The 26938-nt window shown below is 43.3% G+C and overlaps 1 protein-coding gene across 2 annotated transcripts in view; it reads right to left on the bottom strand.

Annotated features, from left to right (window-relative positions):
* Window positions 1–9665: 9665 nt before the first annotated feature.
* Window positions 9666–26938, bottom strand: part of LOC119167278 (5-hydroxytryptamine receptor 1) — a 199680-nt gene continuing 182407 nt past the window's right edge. The window contains exons 1-2 of one of the 2 annotated variants that reach the window (XM_075866788.1): window positions 21547–21855; window positions 9666–15357 (exon numbers count right to left, since the gene is read on the bottom strand). In XM_075866788.1, coding sequence (XP_075722903.1) covers window positions 14297–15109 — 813 coding nt within the window. In that variant the 5' untranslated portion in view covers window positions 15110–15357; window positions 21547–21855 and the 3' untranslated portion in view covers window positions 9666–14296. Of the gene's footprint in view, window positions 15358–21546; window positions 21856–26938 lie in introns of those variants that run through there. The other variant, XM_075866789.1, reaches the window with a different exon arrangement.

Here is a 26938-nt window from a genome sequence, read left to right as displayed (position 1 = left end):
ATGTCTACTTAGGGCAGGTAATAACCGCGGAGCCGAACCACGAGATTAAAGTAACTAGAAGAATAAGAATAGGATGGAGCACATTTCGCAAGCACTGTCAAATTATGTTAGGTAGATTGCCACCACCCCTCAAAAGGAAGGTATATAACAGCTATATCTTGCCGGTACTTAGAGACAGAGCAGAAATCTGGAGACATACAAGGAAGGTTCAGCTTAAATTGAGGACGATGCAGCGAGCAATAGAAAAAAATGGTAGGTGTAACCTTAAGAGACAAGCATGGAGCAGAAGGGATTAGAGAACAAACGGGTGTTAAGGATATCGTAGTTGAAATCAAGAAGAGGGAATGGACATGGGCCGGGCATGTAGTGCGTAGACAAGATAACAGCTGGTCTTTAATGGTAACTAACTGGATTCCCAGAGAAGGCAAGCGGGTTAGGGGGGACAGAAGGATATGTTGGCAGGTGAGATTAAGAAGTTTGCGGTTATAAATTGGCAGCAGCAAGCACAGGACCAAGTTAACTGGCGGAACATGGGAGAGGCCTTTGTCCTGCAGTGGACGTAGTCAGGCTGATGATGACGATGAATTTAATTTAGCCTGTTCTCACGAACCCACGTTATGTGGGCATGAGTGGGCATGCCTCCGAACCACGGACAGCTATCACTATACATCATGGATGAATGACATCCTTCAACGAATGATTTGGATATGTGTGTTTGTATACGGCGCCAGTCATAAAATTGCAGCCTGGTTTGAGGTGGGTGTGGTACACTGTACTTTCGTGGCTCAAGCTGTTGGTTCTCAAGAATATCTCGCGGTAAGAAGGGGCTTTTGTCGGAGTGGTCCGCCGCTCGCTTGGTAAAATCATGAGCTGCGCCGTAGGCTCTCTAATTGCCACCGAGTGCTGCGTAACTCGGGCACCAAATGATAGCATGGTTTTGCGTTAGGTCCACTCCTATAATAGGCGAATGTAGTTGTGTGGTAGTCTTCTCGTGAGAAAGAGTGTATACATGCTACCATGGATTCGGTAAGAAGTGATGATTGTCCCAATATATCTCAAGTTTTATTAGCAAGGGCGACAGCTAAAGCCTCAGCGTTATTCACGGTCGCGGATTGAGCTATGGCACAAGTCAGAAGGCCTTGCCCATGGGCTGCTAATACGGCGGCAAGCGCGTACTTGTTCGTGCCGCACAGCACAAGATCTGTGTACACCATGTCCGGATTGTTCCCGAATTGCCGCTGTAACTTGAGAGCTCGTGCACTACTGTGACCTTTGTGATATCAATGGCTCATGTTTTTTTTTGGAACAGGGATACTAGAATCTTTTCACATAGCTGTTTTACCATGAACCCCAGTTCGTCTCTCGCATACTGAGGACGAGCTGGGTAACCTTCATGGCATAGCAATTTTCTTCCAGGAGCGGTTAAGGTAAGCCTTTCCCGTTGAGAAAGGAATGCTACTGCGCGTAGCTCCCAATAATGATTGTGTATACCGAGAGCTTCAAGACCTTCTGTAGACGTTCCAAGTGGAAGGCTGAGAGTCGCCTTGTGCGATCTTCGAATCAACGCATCTTTGACCTTTAGATCTGTTTTGTTGATCTCCTGGAAAGGAAGACTATATGTTTGCCGACTAAAGACAAAAACCGGAACCAGCCGGAGTGTCTCATCTTCGTTGAACCCGTTTCGGTGGTTGTTGACTCTATAAATCATACGGGAGATCTGCTTCACCTTTGATTTGATATTTTTGATTGTGTGGTCCACTCGCTTGTTGCTTTGTAGCCACAGTCTGATGACTCCTGTTATTATTAAAATTTCTTTCGTGTCCCCTGATTCGGTTATTGAGGCAGCACCCTTTCTGTCCCATGTAAACTTAGTTTGCACACGGTTTGGTTAGTTTCCACACCAGATTTCGTTTCCACAGCATCGCCGACACAAATTTTCTCATTAATTCGGCGGTGATAGTGCTGCAGAAGATTACCTGCACTCTGCTAAGGAAGTGACCCATATTTACAATTTTTGCGTTTCTTTTTATATTGACAGCAAGAAAACTTCTTGCTGTCATCCTCAGCGAAATTCTGGCAGCATTTCGCCCCAAACAAGAAGCGTTTTCATAATATATTTGTTAATGGGACTATCGTAACTAATAAAGAACCTATTGCAGAATCTTTTAACACGTTTTTTTGTTCAGTTTTTACTGATGACAATGGAAGTAAGCCATGTTCAAAAACGCTTCATGATATCCCACCAATAAGTGTCCTTACAATATCTGAGGAAGGAATCTTGTCTCTACTTCTTAACATAGATCCCAAAAAGACGCCTGGTATTGATAGCATACCTAACACGTTCCTTGTGAGGTATGCTGAATGGTGCTCGAATCATTTTTCAGAAGTCACTGTCACAGCGCGCGCTTCCAGATGACTGGAAATTCGGAAAAATTATCCCTATACCCAAATCACCTAACACTTCTCTCGTCTCCGCCTATAGGCCGATTTCCCTGCTTTGCTCATGTGCGAAGGTATTAGAACATATTATATTCAAGCATCTCTCAGTTTTTCTCGAGGAAAATAATTTAATCAATGACCGACAACACGGCTTTCGAAAAGGACTCTCAACCGTTACACAATTGTTGGAAACCGTTCATGACATTGCAGCTATTCTAGATAGGCAAGGCCAGGTTGACATGATTTTTCTAGACTTCGAAAAAGCATTTGATCGCGTGTCGCTTCCAAAACTTCTCGCGAAACTTAAACCTATACTAAAAAACAGTACATTAACTTCATGGATTGAGGCCTACCTTTCTTCAAATAGTTTCTATAGATAACGTCCAGTCTGATTCACGACCGGTGAAATCGGGAATCCCTCAGGGCTCTGTGCTTGGGCCACTTCTTTTTTTAATTTTTATAGATGACATTGCCAATGATATCCCGGTTTCTATTAAGTTATTTTCCCGCAGGTCGCGGGTTCGAATCCCGGCTGCGGCGGCTGCATTTCCGATGGAGGCGGAAATGTTGTAGGCCCGTGTGCTCAGATTTGGGTGCACGTTAAAGAACCCCAGGTGGTCGAAATTTCCGGAGCCCTCCACTACGGCGTCTCTCATAATCAAATGGTGGTTTTGGGACGTTAAACCCCACATATCAATCATCTATTAAGTTATTTGCAGATAATTGCATTCTATATCAGGAAATACGTAGTGCAGACGACCAGGTTCTTTTAAACGCAGCGTTAACAAAAATATCTTCTTGGTGTGCAGTGTGGCAAATGAAAATTAATGAAAAGAAAACTGTAGCTATGACCGTTACGCGCAAGCTGCTTCCTTTGAAACACTCATATTCCATCAATGGTCAAAAACTATCGTTTTGTTAAAACTTAGAAATATTTGGGGGTTGTATTAAGTGCAGATTTTAGGTGGAATGAGCATGTTGCCTTCATTGAAAAGAAAGCTTTACAAAAACTAGCATTTCTAAGACGTTCTTTGCGCAAATCTACCCCAAAATTAAAATTAATTGCGTATAAAACTTTTATCCGTCCGATCCTCGTGTATTCATCTGTGGTTTAGGACCCTCATAGCCAAGTAAATATTAAAACACTTGCAATGATTCAAAGAAAAGCAATCCGATTTGTATATAATCGCTACAGCGCTCTGACGTCACCCAGTGAACTGTTAAAAAAAGCTGACTTGGATACCTTGCAGGCAAGACGGCAACACGATCGATTGAAGTACATGTTTCTATTTTACCACGACAAGTTACGCATAGACAAGCACGCGTACATAAAAACGGTTCACCGACGATCAACTCGTTCCGAGCATCCAAAAAACTGAAGGAATATTCCTGTCAAATAAAAGCCTTTAAAAACACTTTTTTTCCGCGCACTGTCACTAATTGGAACGCTCTTTCTGCCGATCTGGTGAACTGCGAAACCGTTCAGTCGTTCATGGAAAAACTTGAACACCAGCAACCCACTTGAATTTGATCTTTCTTTGCGCTTCGCCCTCTATTTTTCCACTGCGCATCCTGAACAGGCTTCCATTTATGTTCCACTTTTATCACTTTTTTCATATCAATGCGTTGTATTTTTGAAATGTTACGATTTTTGAACCGTTATATGATATTTGTTTCTTAGTTCTGTATGAGCAGATGTTTGTCATTACAGTTTTTTTGTATGTGTACGCGTAAACCACTACAATTGTGTAAGTACTGGCGTTTTACTTTGATGCACTAGTTCTTCATGGTGTAGCTCTACGTGACGTGTTTCCTTTCCTGTTGTATCTTCATACTTGTTTCCTTTTTTGTATCACCCACCCCGGCCTAAGGCCTCATGTGCGAGGCTGGCAGTACTTCTGAAATAAATGAAATAAATAGTGCATGCACATCACCACCGAAAATAAAGCTAGTTGACCGCGATTCAACGCAAAAGAAGGGGAGGCATACAGGGACAGACAACAAAAAAGAACAAGGCAGTGAAAATACTGCTTTCAACTTAAAAGGCACACTGTGCCCTCCTAATAGGCAACAATTTCGAAAAATATGAAGGAGAGCTAATGTCTTAAGGAAGGCTTCAGAGTTGTGTAAATTATTGTCCAGATATTGCCTCTGTACTTTGGAATCTGTGTTGGCAGTACTCCCGTAGATAATGAAAACCATTGCTAACTATTTGATTGAAGCATTTTATTATTGTAGACGTCATAAATTAGGTCCTCAGTCATCGAACAGCGTGTGCACGAAGTTAACATCAGCCTTAAGTTCAAGATTATGATTTTGTGCATTTATTCGGAAAATATTATGCTCGTTAGAAAGGGAAGGAGAAAGTTTGATTAGCAGATGAGATAACAAACGTTTTCTTTGACAATACAGCTTCAGCAAGCACAGGAGTGGGTTGATTAGCAAAATACAGAAGAAGCTTTGACCTCCAGTGGGTGTAGTTACGGTTATGGTTCTTGTAATGAAAAACAGATCACACCTAGACATCCAACTTGCTGGATGTCTAGGTCTGATCTACTGGTTTAATACAAACTGGTCCAGGTCTACTGGTCTAGATCTACGGGTCTAGGTCTACATAGATACTGAGCAAGCCAGTGTTCATGGCTTCTGTGCGTGATCCTTGCTCTCTTTGTTATATTTATTTGTGATGCACTTACGCAGCCGATAGAGTTGGTAACTGCAATGACTTCAACAAAGTAAACTTTCACTACAAGTTGCTTTAATGTGGAAGAGAGTGGCGACCTTCGGACCTCCTTGAGTTTCAATCTGAAATGACACCGTGACAGCATGGCAGTATTTCACTGCTCTAGCCTAGATTCAACAGAATAGGTAGTACTTCATCAAGCTCCTGGACATTTCCAACGTGAAGTGGTCGTGGCGGCTTTAGTGTCACTTCTTGAATGTAGCCTAGAAGGAGCTAGTGTTCCTTACACTCGTGCATAGGAATATAATAAATGAGATGCTGCATTGTGCCAAGTCGAGTCTGTCTGCTTTCTGCATCCGCCAATGCATTACCCTGTGAATAATCTGTGCTATGACTTTCTTAATGAATTAATATTGCTGAAGTAATTAAAAGTAATGTAAAATGAATTAGCAACTCTCATGATGTAGCAGGTTTTTAAGGCTCACCATGTAGGGATCAGATGAGCAGTTTTGCAGCATGTATTGTTGCTGTTGACACAGTGTATGAATGCGACCTGTAAATATACCTGAACTGGGCTACAGTTGAGCTTGAAGTAAATAATGATAATGTTTTTGTTTGATGTTGGATTGTTCCGGGCCACGTTGGTAACATCCCTTAAGAACATTATTAAAATGACATCTGACCTTAAAATTCTTTTAAGGTGTCCGACAAAATAAAGCTGTGAACCCAGCAGTGTTAGCGATTGCATAAGCATCAATGCTCAAGAACACGATAAATGGTGTCAGTTTGGATACTTGGCTTAACTAGAATGGCTGTACCAGCACTATGGAAGTCAAAATTTTTTCAACGAAACTCAATTACACTATCAGAAGAATGGTTTGCTGCACAAGATAACTGTCCCTTTCTTGGTGCGCGCGCGCGCGCGTGTGTGTGTGTGTGTGTGAACAGCGTAAAAGGCATGTAGGGAGGATGACGCACACAGCGCTGATACTTTCTCAAAGTTTCAAACGAAACCATAAACATAGGCACACCACAAACCATTTGTCCTTCGTGAAGCTTCGTCGTGTTTATTTAGTTTAAGCCATTTGACATATCCCAAACATCTTATTGTTGATCCGTGAACAGCTTCGAAAACTTGCGCGGTTTGGGAATCCAGATTAAATTCTACGTTTCCTACCGGTGGACTACACTTTGCGACTTCGTTTTCTCTTTCGCGCGAGAACGCTACCGTTTCGCTTGGTCAAGTGGCTTTAAGAAAATCTCCGTACGGCAGAAGCAATGTGATGCAGTGACTGTTATAATAATGAACTGCATCGTTCACCAAATGCACACATATATAAACGGTCTTTACGTACCTCACGCTGTCGACGACGGCGCCACGTAGGATCACATAAGGCAAACATAATATATTTTGAAAACGTTGGCAGTTGCATAGCATAGTCCTGAACAATAACCATGACAGAAATATATGAAAAGAAGCACGCAGTTTACGTAAATACGATCTAACTTGCCGCTAGGCCTACAATCACATGTATGCGGGAGAGGGGCGGGAAACAAATAGACGTTAGCATAATGTGGGCGAGTGCTGCGACGACTGTGACTTTTTGCCAGACTTGCAAACTTAGTCGCCAAAAATGACGAACACCACTTGAACCAATTTTTTGTGACATTGCCTTGACTTTATCGCGTGTATTAGGTTTCTGTGTTTGTAATTTGTACTGGTTAAGCTCGCTGGCCTTTTTTTTTTGTTCATTTATGGCACGGGAGTGTAGAAGTTCGGTCAGCACACTCTTTCTACCTTGGCACTTTGCACATTTCTCTCGGAGGCCACGTGTTCGGAGAAGAGATAGCCAGTTGACATAAACAAAATCGTGATTCAAATATGAGAGATCATAACGTATCACACACACACGCGATTATGTATGGTGGTCGAAGAAGGAAAAAAAAAGAAAGACGAACATTAGAGCAGCGCGGTCGTGTTGTCATGCACCTTCGGTTACTATGGTAAGACAGAGCGCCTTGAGCTGAAGCGGCCAATATGCATGCAGGCGTAGTTTCAAGCCCTGTATCTTCTGGAATCCTAATATGCGCGTACGGAACCACAGCTGGCCTGCACCAGTCGACCAGGGACTTAGCGGGATCTCTCGAGTAGCCATGCTTGATATTGAAAAGCGTTTCAGCAAGAGACACGATGAGCGACCGAGGAAACCCGCTGAAAAAAAAAAAAGCTTCTGCAATCGAATATCATAACTATCTTGCACACTGTGAATGCACGACTTCCGAAACACAGGTTCTAAATAGAGTGTTGCGATGCCTCTCTTTATCGTCTTAGAATGAGCCGATTAATCTCGAAGGAGCTCTTTCTGAGCACGTGAGAAGTATGCCCAGCACACGTGACACTCATTGAACTCTAACTGCAGGTCGAAAAACTGAAGCTTACCTTCTTGTGGGCGTTCGAAAATAAATGCCAGTCCATTATTTTTGAAGTCTTCCAGGACAAATTTTAGCGCACGCTCACACTGAGTTGGGAACTTCGTAAAAAAGAATTAAAAAGCCAACATAATGAAAAATTTTAAGGACCATGTCATTGTTAGTGCAACTCACATGACAATCTACAATGCAATCGAAGGATGATAAAAAGATATGGAACAGCACAGGTGTAGTACGAGAACCAATGCATATACCTTTATTTTAAAGATAGATGTGGTCGTCAAACTTTATGAAAGTGTACTGAAGATAAAACGCTAAAAGCGTTAACAGGTTCTCTACGGACATCCCTGCAGCATTTTGAAAATAAATCGCACCATTTTCATCAATCCTTTTTTCTGAAAAAAGTGAATGGTGACTTTTAACGAAGAAGTGAATGATCGTTCAACCACCGCCGTGTATTCCGTAATGATTGACACGACATGATGAACCAGCGGCAAACAACTATGGATAAGTGCGATGACGTTGACGTTTAGCCAACACAGTTCTCGGCACCAACGTCAGCAGAATTTATCGTTACTTGATCTTTGTTAGCTTCGCATAGGCCCCGACAAGTGAGTTAGCCGACTTGTTTCTGAGTGCACGTGGCCGAATTTACTGTTCTCAAGTAGCCAGCATAGTCTAGGGTTTCAACAAGGACAATGCATGTGGAATGTGTCAGTGAATTTGGGACATGTAAATGAGATACATGACAGAAGCTTCGAAAACCGGAAATTCAGCTTGAAAAACGGATGTAGACGCTCTGCATGCCAGACCACCACAAATGCTAGATTGACATGTTAATATGTTGCATGAAAATTTGCATCTTGTGTCCTGGTGTCTCCTTTCTTTTCCACCATTGTGCACTTTTTTGGTTGTTAGTTTGCATTTGAGGTGTCTTGGCTTCCTTCTATCAGTGTCTACAAGTACTGTTTTATTTAGAACTGAATTCGTATCAACTAGGTCAACTCTCTGTTGTTCTTAGAGTATAGCAATTCCGAAATTAGCTCTTCAACAAAAACAAAGATAATTGCGACATAGTGCAATGGCGGTACAATAAGCTGTCAGTGACTATGATTTCATTCACTGTTCGCACCATATATTCGGACACTTCATAATTCCCTTTGTTATGTCTATTTTGGGTGCCCTCAGTGAGACCTCAAGTAAAAGCACCCCACATGAAGCTTAGATACTTGGTAGCCCTGGTCAAATCGGCCATGCAGCGAATGCATTCGGCGTTGGTCCAACTCGAAAGTCGGCAGCCTCCCGTTAGATGACATATCAGCACGAAGGAAAGACAAATACTCAGGTTTAGAACAATCGCTGCTCATTAATCCCGCATCTGGATATTTAGAGGGCTTGTAACTGGCCCATTTCATGATAGTTAGGGATAACCTTTCTCTTGTACAGTTCGAAGTACTATATCATTCGTTGTACCGACTACAACCCAGTTCTTGGCCAACTGCAGGGTAAGCAACTGCATGTTTCTACTTGTTAATCCTATTGTCATTCTTTTGCAGTTTTATTTAGATCGCTTAATTTTTTTTCTCCACCTCTGTTCGAGTTACGTGGCACAAAAAAGTGTTCCGTAAAGTGCCATCCTTACTCCTGGCCTGTACAAGAGTACAGCTTGCAGCAAGGTAGAGAGCAACGCAGAGTTTATTTTGAAACGTGTTCATCAAACACAAAAAATACCGACAGGTTAGAAAGAAATATGTCAAGGAATATATCACGCAAAACTGAGAGAGGGAGGGCCATTAGTTTAGCAAGAGAGAAGGACAGAAAAGTTAACGTCCTGTTGGCTATCTTACACTGGAGAGGGTAGCTTAGGGTGGAAGAGAAAAGAACCGTACACTTCACAGATAACGAGGTGATGGGGCCACATGATATGCTATTGTATCCTTCTCAAGGAACACGCCTTACCACGCCCATATCTTCCCCATATACAAAAATAAATGCTGGTTTCTCTCCTGAGTAAAAGGGTCACTGAAAGATCGCATAGGCTGAAGTAGAAACATGACAGCCTTTTGAGGGTCATTTGCAATTTATTGATTGCGCAGAAAAACATCACCAACAATGCACGAGTGCCGTATTTTTATTGTACTCGGAACGTACAGTTATATGTACATGAATCTTACACCACATGAGTTTTTATATACAGAAGTAGCCAAACGAGCCATAAATGTCATGATGAATGTACGCTCTCACAACGCGTAAAGTTTTGTTTCTTTCCTGAAAAGTAAAACATGACATAGAGCTTTTTTTTCTCCTTTTGGTCACGTGGACAGTGAGCTACATGCTCGAGTGTAGAGCAGTCAGACCCTGTTTCTCTTTCACTCACTTGTTCTTCCACCGAGCTCTTCTTTATTTTTTTTCTCTTAATTTGGAAGATACAGCGAAAAAATACACTTTTTTCTAGCAATATGAGACAATCTGTATAGAAATATGGTTACGAAAGCGCGAGAAGAATCTCGTTTCGAGTAAAACATCTTCCCCTGACTACATCTACGGCAATGTCACCTTTTGTTTTTCAATCACTTTTCTTGTGGTTGATAGTATCCACAGCGGAGATGAAACCCTGTAACGTTGTCGACATCTTGAAACTCTAGCGATGGATGATTTATATAAGGGGAAAACTGAATAGGGGCAGAAGCGATGCTGTTTATGTTCGTATAAGTTGTCAGATGTGTAGCTCTCCTGTTTTGAATGTCTGCCCCCTACTGCGATATGATTTAGGCCCTATTACTTCAAATCGCACAAGTAACGTGAAAACGCTCTTGAGATTGGTCGAAAACCAGAACTAAAGCTTTCTGCGTGAAGAATTTCCAGGCTTCTACCCAAAGTAAGGACAGTCAACGCTTAAAGTTTTGTATGGAATATGTCTCTGCTGAAGTCATCAATTTCTAAACCGATCGAGGTAATAGCTCAAGGGCCGAGTCTCATATCGAATCAATGCAGTGGTTGTCAATGTCTTAGAAGTATGTGCTATCACTATCAAAGTAGTGGCGGAAGTAACGTTTTGAGTTAAACGAAAAATGAATATTCACCAACTTAGTTGTTCAATGCTACTATGCCTCCGATGTCTCAGAAAAGTGGCAAAATTTGAGAAGCATTGAATGTGTGACAGCTTTGTTACGTGTGATTTGAGATGTGTCTCCAGTTGTTTTGGTAGGTGTATGTTCACTGCGCAGATCCAGCGGTCAACATAATGCATTTTAGTTGGAATGAGCTGTGGTTGTTAGTGAAATTGCGCCCACAAGCTTTAGTTCATCTACGAGGCAAAATTTAATTTTTTTTAATAATATGACAGGAACCTGGTGGCCCAAGTGTAAAAGTATAGATGTGTACATGTACAGATGTATTAATCTAGAGGAACCTAATCAAGAATTTTACCTGAACTGAAAGCATATGAGAACTTAGAACTGAGCCAACACGAGTAAGCGTTTAAGCACGCTGCAAATAAGCACAATTTGTGTAATGGCCAATATTTCTCGAAAACTTGGCATTACTACTAGGCAAGCGTATCGACTTTTTCTTCTGTGGTTTATGATAACGTAGACTGCATCGTTTTCTTGACGCTGTTGCAATCAGTGAGCGTTTGTTGTTATATGCATGAATCACTGTTTCATACGTAAAGGAGTAAAGACTCTACGGGTATGCTAATACTCAAGGTTACTCCCAGCGGTGACTCAGTGGCAAATGGGTGACATGAATGGAGTGCTTGTAAGTAAATAAGGAGGAGAGCCACAAGGAAACCTTCTGTAATGTGTGACGCAGCGGACAACCTCTTGTGGAGACGAAGCACATTGGCAGTATGTGAAAGCCTGGGCCAATACAGTCTAGTCGTAGCTGGTTGCTTTTCCTTGCAGCTTCTGTCATAGTGACTTGAGCGTAAAAACAACGTAGGTAGGCTATCAAGCAGTTTGTGAGATAAGAACTAAGACTGTGCTTAAAAGTGTTTCAATCGTGTAGTAGTTGTACACTGACATCTCTGATTTTACCTTAGAAAGTGAGAATTAGTCAAACTTTTGATAATTTCATTGTCTGTATAAAGAACGTTATCTGTGGAGAGAACGTCGCCTTTAATTTTTCGAAGTATAGTGTTAACTGGGCCAACCGGCACATGACTCTATGGACGACTTTTTTGCGAAGTTTCTGGTAAAAAATATTGAGCGAGAAGAATGAGTAATTGGGACGTTGTGAGGAATGAATTTTCTTGTGCAGGGCTCGGAGTTTCCAGAAATAGAACGTCTGCTTTACGGAAGACCAATGGTTTCAATGCTTATATTTGGGAATTATCAAAGAGGCCCGACGGCAGCAAAAACAAGTCACACTGGAGTTCTAGCGGCTTTCTGGCTTTCATCGTCGTTTCATTTCTATGATACCGTTCAAATGCTTAACTGAAAATCCTGGAAGAGCGTATACACGCTAAAGAACACCTAATAATGGCATGTCGTGCAACAGCGATTTTGAGCTCTAGAAATGCGACAATTTCTTGTTGAGGAACTCGCAACGGTTTAAATAGCTGCATTGCACCATGCTCGGTAGAATGGTCATTGTTCCTTTTTTTAAAATTTCCTTTACCAAGCAGATTTTTTCAGAATTAACCACGTTGTCAACGTCAAATACATGTGATAAGAATAAGAAAACACATAGCTTGTGAACGTAGCATTTATGCGATGATATTTGGAATGGATGGGAACACTGGCTTGAAAAAGTTGTTTTCGGGGTAGACTTGTTTATCAGAATTTTTCTGCTTATAGGCTATGCAATACTAATGCGAGACATATTAGGCTATCATAGACTGTCGACAGGTATTTGTATGAATGCAATCAAAGCTCGTAAAATTTTGCATAACTTTAGTATTTGAAGTGATGAAAGCCAATACCTTGCTTTGGCTATATAGGCGGCGAATGGGTATACGTTGTTGGTGCTTAAAAGAGAACTTTGCTCATAATCTTCGTGAAGAGCCTAAGTTTACCAAACAACGTAAAATGACAGTCTGCGTTTCAGCTGCCCCATTAAGCATTCTTGATTTCGGCCGACGATAAGAGAAGTCCCTTAAAAAGATTTCTTCTTAGGAATGCTGCCCGGTGCCAAATTTCGCGACTGGAGTGCTGACATTGCCACTCACATTGAAATATACGTAGATGCATTGATTTCCAAGTAGCATTCTAGTGCAACTGGAAAAAAAAAACTTGAAAGGCTCTCCATGAGAAACAATATCTTAAAAATAGTATTGCTCCAACTGCCCATTCATTCTTTTAAAGCATATTACTTTACGTTCTTCGTAACTTTTTATGGTGTGATTCTTAAATATGTTATCCTCAATATGTTTGCCTGAATTTCTGAGAAGGCAATTTTCAAGAATATTTCTTTTTAGTTCGTCCTAGTGATAACTTTTTAATTTATAAATTAGGCATTTTGTGCCTACCATTAAAAATACTTTCACATTGTTGGCAGATAGAACTGTTTGTAGATGGGACTTCTTGAGTGTTGGATAAATCCTGAAATTAGCCTGTTTTATGGTCGCGCCTAAAAGTGCATTGTGCAGAGATTCTTGAAGTAGCAGGTCAAGTTTCGACAAAATAAATTGCATGTTTCGGTGTAACCTCTCGTATGAGTTGTTTGGCTTATAAGCCTACGTCACAGTCGCTCGGATAATGCTTCCATTTCTCAGGGTAACAAGCCCTCATGAATGTTCATGAGATAATTTTTTTTGGTTATTACCTGGGCTCTATAACTTGTGATTTCTCATGTTTGCCTATTTACGCAATTTGATGCTATATTCTTTCAGCTAAGCCTTTTCTCATCATATTTCGTATGTATGTCTAATGGACAGTATTGTTAACGTTACTATTACACTTGCTGTCGTTCGAAATGATGTAGCCTAGAAATGGGCCAAACCTGCTCACAATAGAAGTAATCACGCCCGCTGGCGTGAAAACGTTGGATATACTATTATGATATCCCGAATGCTGAATTTGATTCTCAAGTGACTTGTAGTTTGGATTTTCACATTCACATTACTCACGAAAACGCCTACTTGTAGCTTCTTTCCAAGTATTTTTTTTTCATAATTCTGCATGTTAATTTGCCAAACATAACCAAGCTCTTCCACGTGTGTGTCACATGAGCGCACAAAAATAGTTTGTACAAGTTCAAGAAAACGCAATCAAATGTTCCTTGTTTAGCGTAATAATGATAGCGAATTAGAACCATCAGCATGGTTTTTAGGTTACAATACGGAGTAGTATGGCAGCAATCCCGCACAAGTTCGTTAGGTTTACACAGATGTGTGGGTCACGTTGCCATCCTAAATGGTAGAGACCACGATAGCCGGCTTTCTTGCACTCCCCTGTTATGACCTGGCCATTTTAGTTGTCACAAGCTGGGCATTGTCATAAAAGATAGATTTTTTAGTACGTTGATGTCCTGTCGGATCTGGAACCCGTCGTACTGTTTTCTGGGCCCATCTTGTGCCGCTGAAAGCTTGTGTTTGTCGTGATTGGTGGGCGAATCATTCTATTTGCTGGAGCATGATGGTCAGTGAACAGGAACAGCAGCTGGCGCCACTCTCGAGCTGCAAGTTGTTGGACTTGGAGGGCGCTGTTCTTTCGGGCACGGTCCCTCCCGTTTCTCTTTCGCAGGCTTCCCACTCACGTCGCCTTTGCAGGAACGGATACCCGTGGGCGCCGACCACCACGGTCAGGTCCAGGTGCGATCGATCTTGTTCTTCATGCCGAGAAGCTTTCCTCCTTCTCCGTTGGTGCTTCCAATTTCAACAGCGCTGCTGCCACCATCTCGCCCGTCGCATCGTAGGCATAGCAAGTCCCGAAATGCACGCCGGAAGTCATGGTGGAATGTGACGTAGATGACTGGATTGAGGGCCGAGTTTGCGTAGCCCAGCCAGAGGGCAAAGCTGTGCGCCCACTCAGGTAGGGGCTTGCCTCCCAAAGGACGCACGAGGGCAATGGCGAAGAAAGGGAGCCAACAGGCTGTGAAGGCGGTCAGTATGATTCCGAGCGTTATGGAAGCCTTTCGCTCTCTCACCGCTACCCTCAGGCTCCTGGTCCGTGGACCCGGCCTCGCCCTGTGCTCGGCCTCGACGACCTTCTTGGCAGCTCTGTGGATCTGCCAGTACATGGACAGCATGACCACCAGCGGTATGTAAAACGCCCCTAGAGTGGCGTATAGTTGGTACGCCAGATGCTGGCACACGAGGCAGGTGGGCATTTCGGGAGTACCGTGCTCGTTGCCAAGCACGAGCAGAGGCGGCACGCTGATTAACCCGGAGAGAAGCCACACAGCACCGATGCAGGCCCAGGCTCTTCGTGCCGTGCGCCGGACTCCGTAGGTCAGTGGACGCGTGATGGCCAAGTACCGATCCACTGATATCATGCACAAGTTGAGGATGGAGGCGGTGCACGAGGCAACGTCCACGGACACCCACGCGTCGCAGGCCGTTGGACCGAGGTACCAGCGGTGGCCCGTGAGTTCGAGGTGCATGGCGGGAGGCATGACCAGCAGGGCGACGCAGAGGTCGGAGGCGGCCAGGGACACGAGCAGGTGGTTGGACGGGTGTCGCAGCCGGCGGACGAGGCATACGGAGAGGCATACGAGCGCGTTGCCCACTGCCGTGGCGCCTATTAGCGCTCCGAGGCACAGGGCGAGCGCCAGCCCACTCAGCCTGGATGTGGGGTCACGGCACGCAGCCGTCCACAGTGCTGATACGGCTGGTGGCTGCGCTTCTCCGGAGTAGGCCGTTCCTGCGCAAACGAATGAAAAACGGCGGAGTCAGTTGCACAAGCCCCTCGTAGAAAACGAATACACTCGTTCCCTATACAACAGTGTGACTTTATTGAATTGTGGTATAGAAACATGTCATGTCATAGGCAAGCCCAACATGCCACTTGCCAATCGGTGAATATGAAGTATGTTTCCGAGAGGAGACACTACAGAAGTGTATAAAAGCAAGGAAATGTGTTACGAACACCACCGTCATAGATATTATTACTTGGAGAAGAGAATATACTTCTGAAACGTATGCACCTCCAGCGGCCTGCAGAAGGGAGCTTTGCTCAGAAAATCTAGAAGCGTAGTTTTTTTTAATTTTTAGTCATTTTCTTATTTCTCTCAGCGCATAACAACATTTTACCTGAGTAATATAAGGACAAAGACACAAAACACGCAGACTATGCGCTGAAAAAAAAAAGAGAGAAGCGCCATTTATGTATGATATGCGCAATTATGTATGAAAGCGCAATTTATATATCAATACAAAACCACGTCCCATTTACCTAAGTGCCAATAAATATACCTAAATCTTTTAATCATAAAAGTATTTAAAAAAACCTAATTGAAAAATCAGAGCTCTACAATAAAGCAAACGGTAGCAGGCTATTGTACTTTGATTATATGGGCATATCAGAACGCCGCCTCATAGCGTGTATGGCGTCAGCAAGCGGCTAAGAAACAATCTGAAAATACGCGCTTTTTGGCGTAAATGCATTCATTGACAAAAGGTAGCACAAAAAAGTGTACTCACAAGACTCAAAACAACAACAACAACTACAACAACAACAACCACACCGATTTTAATTTATTTCACGAAACATCACTTTGTTGTGAATTAAAATAAAACATGGCAAATGTAGGCGCCACGTTCATCTTTTCCTGCATTATCGTTGTCATTCATGAGTTCCTACCGGATGACAACTAACTTTATATTAGCGTAAAAGAACTCAAAGATGAATTCCATGCGCCCAGGCAATCAACAATATGGCGAAACGTAGTGCACTCTTCCAGAATTGTTTGCTTGCAATTAATGCATGAATGAGACGGAACGTTTCCCGAGAGAAAAGTTTTTTCAGCCCTCGATCATCGAAAGCGGCGGGCACATCGGTCGACTTGAATGAGGGACGAGCTATCGATTCGCCGTAGAATGCATTATATCTGTGAATGTTTAGTTTCGCGTATCTGGGAGAAAGCCGACAGATTGTTGGCTCCTGAAAACAAAAGCCCCTGGCTTGTGAAATAATTGAGGAAGAAATGCAGAATGGGTGGAGTTCTTGTGTCGAATGTTTTGGCTTTCAGTTGTAGAGGAGCGCCATTCCAATTTTACCCCAGGAGTACATCGCCTGGTATTTCCGCCCTATTATGTCAAACAACAGAACACAAGGGGGAAATGACTTCACAGAGTAAAATTTACCGCTGTATTCTTTCTTTTAAATTGGGAATACGTCAATTTGTGATTAATATGTAATAACCAGAACAACCTAATATTGTTTAAGAATTACTGAACTTTATTCAGTGGATTAATAAAAAAAGTCAGTGCCGCTACAAGAGCGCAGCAATGAATGCGATAGTAACAAATTGAAATGTCACGTGAAGAACGTTAAGCAGGTCGAAACTTGCAGCGCGCTGCTCAAACACAAAGAAGGATGCACGAAACGAACACATTACGAGCCCGAACAAACAAGTGTCCCATTTGTTATTTCTTTGTGGTTGAGTAGCGCGCAGTTATCGATGTGTGTTGCACACATTGGTTCCACTTTCCGGTGCTGCGCAAGCCTACGCAGGCTGCCAGCTGGACAGCTGGCAGCCTGCGTGGGTTGTCTAACTTGTGAGGTTCACGTTGTTTGGCCACTGGACGGGATGAACACGCTACCTCAAAACCGAGAGAAACCTTTATTAGTAACAAGAAACATTAAACCAACCCTAGCAGGACAAACATATTGCACCCGGCCACTGCACTCGCCGTCCGAAGATTATCCTTCACTACGCTGGCAGTCCATCGCCTCGGCAGTCCATCGCCTCGGCAGTCCATCGCCAACTGGCCGCATATCTTGTCCGCTGGCGCTTTTGTAGCTGATCTTGCGAGACACGCGCACCCCGACTGCGCAGCACGTGTTGTCACCGGTTGGCGGTGGACGCATTCCCCACGCATCCCCCCCTCAAGAAAAGTTCGTTGTCTGAGGTTATCTTGACGGCATTCCTCGGCATCATCCTTTGCCTTCATCACTATTGCACACTTCGTTGACGAGGTCGCACTAATTGCCATCGGTGCTGTCTTGAGCACTTTGCCAGCAGTCGCAGAGGGCGTGGGTGCTCTGGCGGCCACCGCGGCAGCTTGCGTCCAGCCCCGATATTTTCCCTGGGTGTCGCCGAACTCGCGCTTCGGGTACCTGGTGAAGTCTCACCGCCGTGCGCAAGGAGTTCTGCTCGCAATGACAGCCGTGGTGCGCATTATCTTGCCGGGCTTACAGCTCACTGCCTCGAGGTTATCCATCGAAGCGGTTACGGCCAGGTTGCGTACACACAGGTTGCAGACGGGCTATAGTTTGCCGCGATCACCTCTGCTGTGGTTCTTGTGGTCGTGCAGGCCGCCTTCCTTCGTACAATGGCCTTCTCGGTGACATACTCCACGGCCTCCGCCGTCGTCGCTGCTTCAGGCCTTTTCGCGAACGCTGTCTCGCTGCCGGCATCCTTACAATCATTCTAAGTCTTGGTAATTAAAATTACATAGGTAATTTCAATCAACTATACAGTTGTACAGAGACGGTTCGCTTTCGTGTTACACAGTTTCCTATGCCAGAGTATTCATCTATCTATCTATCTATCTATCTATCTATCTATCTATCTATCTATCTATCTATCTATCTATCTATCTATCTATCTATCTATCTATCTATCTATCTATCTATCTATCTATCTATCTATCTATCTATCTATCTATCTATCTATCTATCTATCTATCTATCTATCTATCTATCTATCTATCTATCTATCTATCTATCTATCTATCTATCTATCTATCTATCTATCTATCTATCTATCTATCTATCTATCTATCTGTCTATCTATCTATCTATCTATCTATCTATCTATCTATCTATCTATCTATCTATCTATCTATCTATCTATCTATCTATCTATCTATCTATCTATCTATCTATCTATCTATCTATCTATCTATCTATCTATCTATCTATCTATCTATCTATCTATCTATCTATCTATCTATCTATCTATCTATCTATCTATTAGCTGCATAGTCTGGGTGTTCTCGTGATCCCCGCTTAAGTTGGGGTAAACCAAAATTAGCATGGTATACGGTAAGGTGGTCTGACTAATATGACTTACTTGCTGTTCATGACATGTATAATGTCACGATCCCATCGCGTGCTTCATCTAACCCCTTCCGTCAGACGTGTGGCGCATACCCCGGGCGGGTATGCGCCAATGATATGCGGGTATATGTCGCAGCCGGCTGATAGTTTAATCTGCCCAGAAACGGTGAAGGCATACGTTGGTAATTTTAACGCGTGAGCATAAAAAAAAAGCCGGTGTCGGCAGCGCTGATCCAAAAAAATGTAAGGAATAGATGCTGCAGGGTCCTGCAGCAGGCCCTTTCAAAGCCTGACAAAGGCCCTTTGTCAGGCTTTCAGCCTTTTGCCTTCGCTCCATTTTCTGTACTGGCACAGAAAGAAAGAAAGAAAGAAAGAAAGAAATAAAGAAAGAAAGAAAGAAAGAAAGAAAGAAAGGAGGAAAGAAAGAAAGAAAGAAAGAAAGAATCAAACCCAAGCATTCTGCGTCCATGGCAATCAAGTACTCTACCACAGAGTCATGCAAAGTCTAGAAACTATATTTGAAATAGACCCGAACGTTTGCAAAACGTGAATAGTGGTTGCATTGCTGGCTATACACTAAAACATGACATAAGTACTTATATGACACAGCCGAGATGTCAAGTTAACGTCAATTGTAGTTAGGCGCTATCGATGAGGTTGATTTATGTTGCAGCGTCCAGGACTATACCTAACGCGGACGAGCGCTTCAAATCATCTTATACCGCTTTTGGTGTTGCTAATATGCATGTTGCTGTTGGCATCCTTACCGGAACTGTAAACAACTATTTGTATACTCGTAAAACATACACGGTTGTTAAACGTGTGTCTGTGCGTGCATTTCGGTAAATCTTTAGCGCTGCTTCCTTTCGTTTCGCACAGTAAAAAATGACAACACAGTCACCTTCTATGACATCGATTTCGAAGGTGCGTAAAATTTGCCAACATTTCTTTACTTATTTTTAGGAGGAACACATCATAAGCAAATGAGCGATCAGTGAAAATCAATGTGCTGAATACACCAACACTGTTGGGTTTTATATCTTTTATACACTCAACGTAGCCGCTTGAAAGAGTACGTGTGTTGGTGCATGCATAAACAGCGTAGAAAAAAGACTCCGCGTAGAGCCGCTCACATTTCATAGGCATAGCACGTTCAAAAACAGCTCCAAGCCCAGTAATAACGAAGTTGGTATAAAGAGCGAAAAAAAAAAGCCAGAACTAAACAAACGTAAAAAAAACACCAGAGATTTCTTAACAATAACGAACATATTCTTCTACAGTTTGGCATAAACTTAAAGTGGTTATGTAATTTAAATAACATCTGAACTCATCGCGGTGAAAAGTTTATGCTAATGAATTTGCACAGCTTTATTGCAAGAAGCCCGCGCAGTTACCGAGCCCGGCAATATTTTCTTGCGAACGAAGTTTAAAATGCTGAACACGTCCGGAAACTGTTAGTTCGCGGTTTATGCGGAGGCTTTATCGCAACGAGAAAAAAAGAAAGGTATCAATAAAACACTTACGTAACGGCGTACACCAACCTCATGCTGTACAGATGCTGCGCTTATTTTGTTATTTTGTAGCCAACACTTCTTTCTTCCTTGCGCAGCACTGCGATGGCGGATATTCTTGCTATTCTACTCTTTGAAAGCAAAATATAAACACAAGGCTCGTGTTAAGTGTACACTTTGGCATCGTCACGACTGCGGAACGATTTGCATACAGGCTAAAGTAGTTAACGCCCCCAGCTTCTCGACTTGCTTTTGCCGTGGCTTAATGCGTAAAGCCTGCTCAATATCTACAGATAAAAACGTCCAGGAAAAAATATACATATGTAGCTGGGTGCTGTGCGGTGTTTGTCTAAAACGGACAGCCATAATTTATCGCCGGGTGGGAACAGAGCTTCTTCACAGGATCACGATCACTTCTGCCAGCCTTTTTCGAAACAGGAATTAGTTGTTTTTCGAAAGTGTGGGAAGGTGGGTTGGTTGGAATACTCGTTGAGAGAACAGCGGTGTGCGTTGGACACTGACGACACTTTGTGACACGTTCGCTGTGGCTTCGTTTCACGCATTTGTCTCTAACTGAGTGAGGGTTGGCGATGATTGCCCAGGAAACACCGTGTTCACACAAGAATGAACACGCGCATCTTCCATTGTACAAGATGTTGACGAAAGGCCCAGAAAGAACTACATCTGAGGGATGTGTAGCTTTTCTGCGATATAAGTGCGTCTCCGTTGCGTCCTCCCGCAAAAATAAGGAACTGCAGGGTGGTGTATAAGTGAGCAAGTTGTGCCGGCTCTTATCATAACACGGCGCTCGATGAAGCCGAAGTGAAAATGTCATGGTCACCTACGTTCCAAGAGGATGTATCTACGCAGTAGTGTCATTACATTTATGTACTTCTTCGGAGAGGCGCGTTGAGTAAATAGATACATTTTGCTCAGCCTCGCCGCGGTGGTCTATTGGCTAAGTTACTCGGCTGCTAACTCGCAGGTCGTGGGATCGAATCCCGGCGGCGGCGGCTGCGTTTCCGATGGAGGCGGAAATGTAGGCCTGTGTGCTTATATTTGGGTATAGGTTAAAGAACCCCACCTTGTCGAAATTTCCGGAGCCCTCCACTACGGCGTCTCTCATAATCATATGGTGGCTTTGGGACGTTAAACCCCACATATCAATCAATCAACAGTAACGAAAGACGGAAGAGCCTGGACAAATAACTGTCTTCAGCGTTATTGAATCGACCCTACACATACGACACTTGATCAGCCCCCGTAGAACGTTTAAATAAACCTCCAATTTAGTATAGCCCAAAATTCAACGTACCTTTCTCCTGCGTGCGTGCATCAGATGACAACTTGCGGTAGAGTCACACTTTGCACTTTCGCTATTCCATTTAAATATCGCCTCAAATAAATAATTCTACCATGGTTGGATGGCCGCAAGAAAGCTATCGAAGCAGAGCTTACCACAGGTGGGCTTTGTTTAGAAGATAACTTAGAATCCTGGCCTTAAAAAATGTTTTAATGCGTGAGGGTTGTTAGCGACTGACAGGGGCTGCTTATACTGGTACCTCGGTGAGCTCCGTTTACTGACATTTGCCAACGATTGCAGTCACATTCTTTTCTCGCGAATAGAGTCCTCATTTTGTAGCGTTCCAATGGCAGATGAAAATTCACTCTGATTCACTGATAGACATTTTTTACCTTAAATGAACTCACTAAGAAGGTCACGAAGAAATTCACAAATCAGCGGGTGGTCCTAATTTAGCGCTGCAAGAGCTGAAGATCATTACTCTAAGCTTTCAGCATGCGAATATGCTGAGAGACTTAGCTTCGAGATAAAAAAGCGTCTCACTACATCTGCATGTATGCGAGAAAGAAAAAGCCTGGAAGATAATCGACACATAAAAAAAGCACTAAGATTGAATTTTTATTCGATGTGTTAGGTCAAGCGCATGAAGCTGTCGTCTGAGCGTGTATGGATATTTCTGTCGAAGTTTCATATAAATGTCATCGCTACAGCGGTGACACGAAAGATTTACACAGAGGCTGCCGCACTCTCTGTAGCTTTTGCTTTTTGCTTTCATAACATTAACGTCACTGATGATTGGAAACGCTACGAATATTCGCAGACATTGCGTGTTTTACCTGCATTAATTCTGGAAATATAAGAAAAGGGAAGGTTTAGACCACACTCACTGTTGACGCGCTTCGCGCCTATGGTATATACATACACGTACTGGAAAAATCTCGTTGCGGGTGGTGTTATAAAACCCGATACAAGCCCATTGCTAAGCCACTAGTATTAGCTATCTGCCTTTATCGGGGAAATCCAGACTCAGTGCTTAAAATAACATTTTGGGTTTTGAGGAGCTTTCAGTATCGACAGGAAAACGTTTGGGTGTTTGAATATCGCTTATCATCAGAAAAGGTGCCCAAAGAATTCATGTGTCATTTTAACGCACTTCCTGTCGCGAAAGCTGATGCAACAGTGAAGCCTTCACCATTGCAGTTCTGAGCCTTACGAAATTTTACAAGAACTCTAAAGTACTTCGAAGTCAGTAGATCGCTTAGTGTCTGCTCTGCTAAAGTGGTTGAGCCGTTTCTTTCACGAAAGTGTAAACGCTACAGTGGCATCTAGCTAGGTCGTCAGAAAGGTCTTGTCGTTCCCTAACATCAATGAGCTTAGGAAAATTGAGAGGAACTGGTTGTATTGTAGCCCAAAATAATGCTTGAAGGTGGCATTTTACCGGCAAACAAGAAATCCATAATCGCTAAGCTAGTTACAGATACTTTCTTCATTTTTAGTGAATGGGAGATGAGTTGTGGGGCTAACGCGATTTCTGTGGCACATAGCCGCTTTGACAAGCTGAGAAAGGTCCCTCGAAATTATTCATCCAACCGTCCGGAGTTTAGGCTCTTTCTCAACACGCAGCCATTTTGATATCGTGGCTGCACTCATACTTATGAACATTGTCAATGGGAAAGCTAGTATAACATACATCTGAGGCGCAACATCAATATGCATGTATTGATGGTGGTGCATTTATTTGTAGAAAATTAATAGATACGTAATTCCAAAGACCCTAGTGTTTTTACGCTGTACTGACAATGCGACGCTCTGCACGGAGAAATGGGTGCTTCCTGCGCTTCCCTAAAACGATACGGTGCTGCCACCTACCAGTGATTTTTCGTTCCACACAGGGTTCTGTTTTCCGACATTAATGCCAGATGGCATCCACATGTCACGCAGTGCCTGCATACAGAAGTGAAGGTTCACTGTAGACAGAAAACTGTCGTCTTTCGAAGACATTTTCAGTGAAACACGCAGATTTGCGGCAAATGTTTTATTGTGCAGAATAGCGTTTATCCCGAGACTGTGTTAAAAGCTTCAGACGCAACGTTTTCTTTTTTAAACACGTCACCCTAGTGCTAATTACGCCAGACTTAACTCTTCCAGACCAGTTTCAGCAGTAAGGCTTCCTCTGGAATCTCTTCGGGAATTTCTTCTTGGACATATCTAGATGATACGTAATCGCTTCGTTTGGCTTAATTATGATAAACGTGGCCAAAAAATTCAGAAACAGAAAGGTGCTTGCGTAAGAGAAAAAATGCCAAGTATATTAGCGCACGACGACGAACAGGCGAGCAGAAGAGACGTCGCAAAGATGGTCCTCCTTTTGATGACGTCCATTATAACACGCTCGGATTCAGACGCGCGTTCTACATAGCTGCTCCCTTGCAGCGTCATTTTCGGGCGTCATCAACGCGGCGTCATTTCTTTCCCTTCTTTCTTTCGTGAGCATCTTAAGCGACGTAACATTATGAACATTCTGCGACAAACGAAACACATTCGGTACGCGCCGCGTTTGGCAACGAATTTTCGCCCAGTTGGAATTTCGGTGACGTGCTAAACGTCGGCTTTTCAGTTCAGGCCGCTCCACAAAGACAGCTTTCAAACGCGAATGTCTTACGTGTCTCGTCAGACGCGTGTTGAGGTATGTGGTATGAAAATTCATTCTCGCTCACAATACGAAATAAAAACCTGCGGTTAAGTCAGACTGAGACTGATATAATCACCTCTGACGAACGGGTCTCGCATGCTCTGCAAAAAAGAAAGAACTTCCATTATGCCATCACGCACATAGGGGCAGACCTGCTAGAGGTTACGGGAGAAACGAGGATCATAGGGAAGTCAGATTGCCCACCATGAATCTGTGAAATATCCTTATAGTCAACCAGCTCAATGTGCTCGGTATAGTTATCGAGAAATTGTGTATAAGCGGGGAAACCATGAGGAACTCATACATAAAGGTAACAAACGCTATAAGAATAATCAAACGAATTACCAGAGTCCTTTAATACTAGAGTCCTTTAATAAAGCATTGAAGGACTCTGGCATTACTAACAAGCACCATGGTATGAAGGACGGAAGTGTGAAAGGGCTCATACGATTTGTCCTACTACGTGAGATCACAATTAGTCCTGAGCTGAAAAGACCAATATTATCAACAAAAAATTGGCTGCACATTTGCCTGCTTCGCTGCAAATGTCGAAAATTTTTTGCCAGCCTTCTTTCTTGCATAGTGTCACATTTTCAGGGCAGCCTGAGAAGCACTAGGCTCTCTAGAATTACGTACCTATGCATTTTCTAGTAAACGAACACACTACCTAACACTTACAAGCTGGTGTTGCTCCTCAGATAAGCACAATATTTGCTTTTTGATCGACAACGCTCACAAGTCAGATTCAATGTAACATGATATTTTTTGGCAGCTATTTTTTCTCTGTTGCTTCTTTTGTTTATGAAGGTCTGATGCCGCGAAAGCTGTTTTTATTTTTATTTTTTTTTTGATGCACGAACTGTGTACAAGGGTGTGTGGTCCTCTGTCAGGCTATATGCCTTTAGCCCCAACGTCCTTTTGTTTCTTGTGTCTTGTACAAGAAAACAATAAAACAAATTTTGAAATCGAAATTCAAAAAAAAAGTATGAACGCAGCCACGAGTTCAAGATGATCACGCATTGAGCAAGTGCTCAAACCTTGGTCGGGTGGCTGAAGCATGTGACACATCAAGAGATCGAAATTTCTGCGTTCAAGTATCCGAAGACTATGGTCTTGAAAAAAATGCCCCCACCTCACCGAAGAAAATCGCCAGACAACGTGAATGCATTTCATGCACCGAGAGAGGGCACGGTTGTCGTCAGACATTCGCCTTCACCGACTTCTAGCATCGCTTTGAGAGAGGACCAGCCAGCGAACGGCCGAGAGTGAGAAGCGAGCGAACGGGACACAGCGCCAGTGTTCTCGGCTCTCCGTTGGCGTTTCACAGCGGCATCTCGAGCACACATTTCCGAATGTTCTTGAGAGGCGCCCAGCCAGCGAACGGTCGAGAGTGAGGCGCGAGTTGACGGGAGAGTGGGGCACAGGGAGGAGAGAGAGCAAATGGCGAAAGAAAGAGTGGGGAAACACTGCACCTACCCTCTCCTACTTTCTCTCGCACAACGTATTCCGGTTGCTAGAGGCGAGGATAAGCGCACGCGCCGGCAGCTGTTGCAATGGGAGAGAGACTGAGAGCGGGAGAATAACACCTGCTGCCGCGGACACCACCGCCAGATGCCTGGCATACTCCGACTAAGAAAGGCATTCGCATTTAAAATGTTTTCAACATAGCTCTAGGGATTCCCACCAGTATGAGCCCGGAGTATGGAGCATTCACGTAGGTCCACACTGCGCCTTTCAGATGCATAGTGCTTTCTTGGCAATATGAGCAAATATAGAGCATGGAATGGCGTTCCGCCTGTGTGTTATCTGAGGCAAACTCATAATAGACTCCTAAGGTTTGATGTTGCAAGTTTATTATAACACCATAAAAATGCAAGCGACATGGTTGATAAGTATTACGCAAGAGGATCTAGAAGTAAACACTGTCAGGCAAACCTCCTAGAGATACTTTACTGATCGAATACAGGGCAGGCAAGTGAGGAGCAAATTAGACGCATATAGGATACACAGAATCGAGAAACAATAAAACAGGAACTATATCCTAAAAGCACGAATTGCAAGAATAGCACAGACAGCAAAGCTGCTTGTACCATTGTTGCTTCCACGGTTATCAGTTGCAGCCTTGAACAAGGCAAGCCCACTTGTCGCAACTTTGGCTGCAGCACCCACTTCTTTGTTTTTCAATTTCTCATTGCAAAAGCTTCCACCCTTTTCTTCTTGCCTTTATTTTGTACAGCAAAAGGTCATCATACTCATCATCGTCATCATCATCATCAGTACATCATCACCATTACATCATCATCATGATCAGCCTGACTACGTCCACTGTAGGACAAAGGCCTCTCCCATGTTCCGCCAGTCAAGTGGGTCCCATGCTTGCTGCTGCCATTTTATACTCATAAACTTCTTAATCTCATCTGTCCATCTAACTTTCTGTCTCTCCCTCCTAACTCGCTTGCCTTCTCTGGGAATCCAGTTAGTTACCCTTAATGACCAGCGGTTATCCTGTCTACGCGCTACATTCCCGGTCCATGTCAATTTCCTCTTCTTTATTTCAACTATGACATCCTTAACCCTGGTTTGTTCCCTGATTCACTCTGCTCTCTTCTCGTCTCTTTAGGTTACACCTGCCATTTTCCTTTCCATTGCTCGCTGCGTCGTCCTCAATTTAAGCTGAACCTTCTTTGTAAGTCTCGAGGTTTCTGCTCCGTA

The sequence above is a fragment of the Rhipicephalus microplus genome, chromosome 6 (genome assembly GCF_043290135.1).
Source record: "Rhipicephalus microplus isolate Deutch F79 chromosome 6, USDA_Rmic, whole genome shotgun sequence".
Classification (NCBI taxonomy): Eukaryota; Metazoa; Arthropoda; class Arachnida; order Ixodida; family Ixodidae; genus Rhipicephalus; species Rhipicephalus microplus.
Note: the sequence above shows the minus strand (reverse complement) of the source record. Positions and strands in the feature narration are given on the sequence as shown.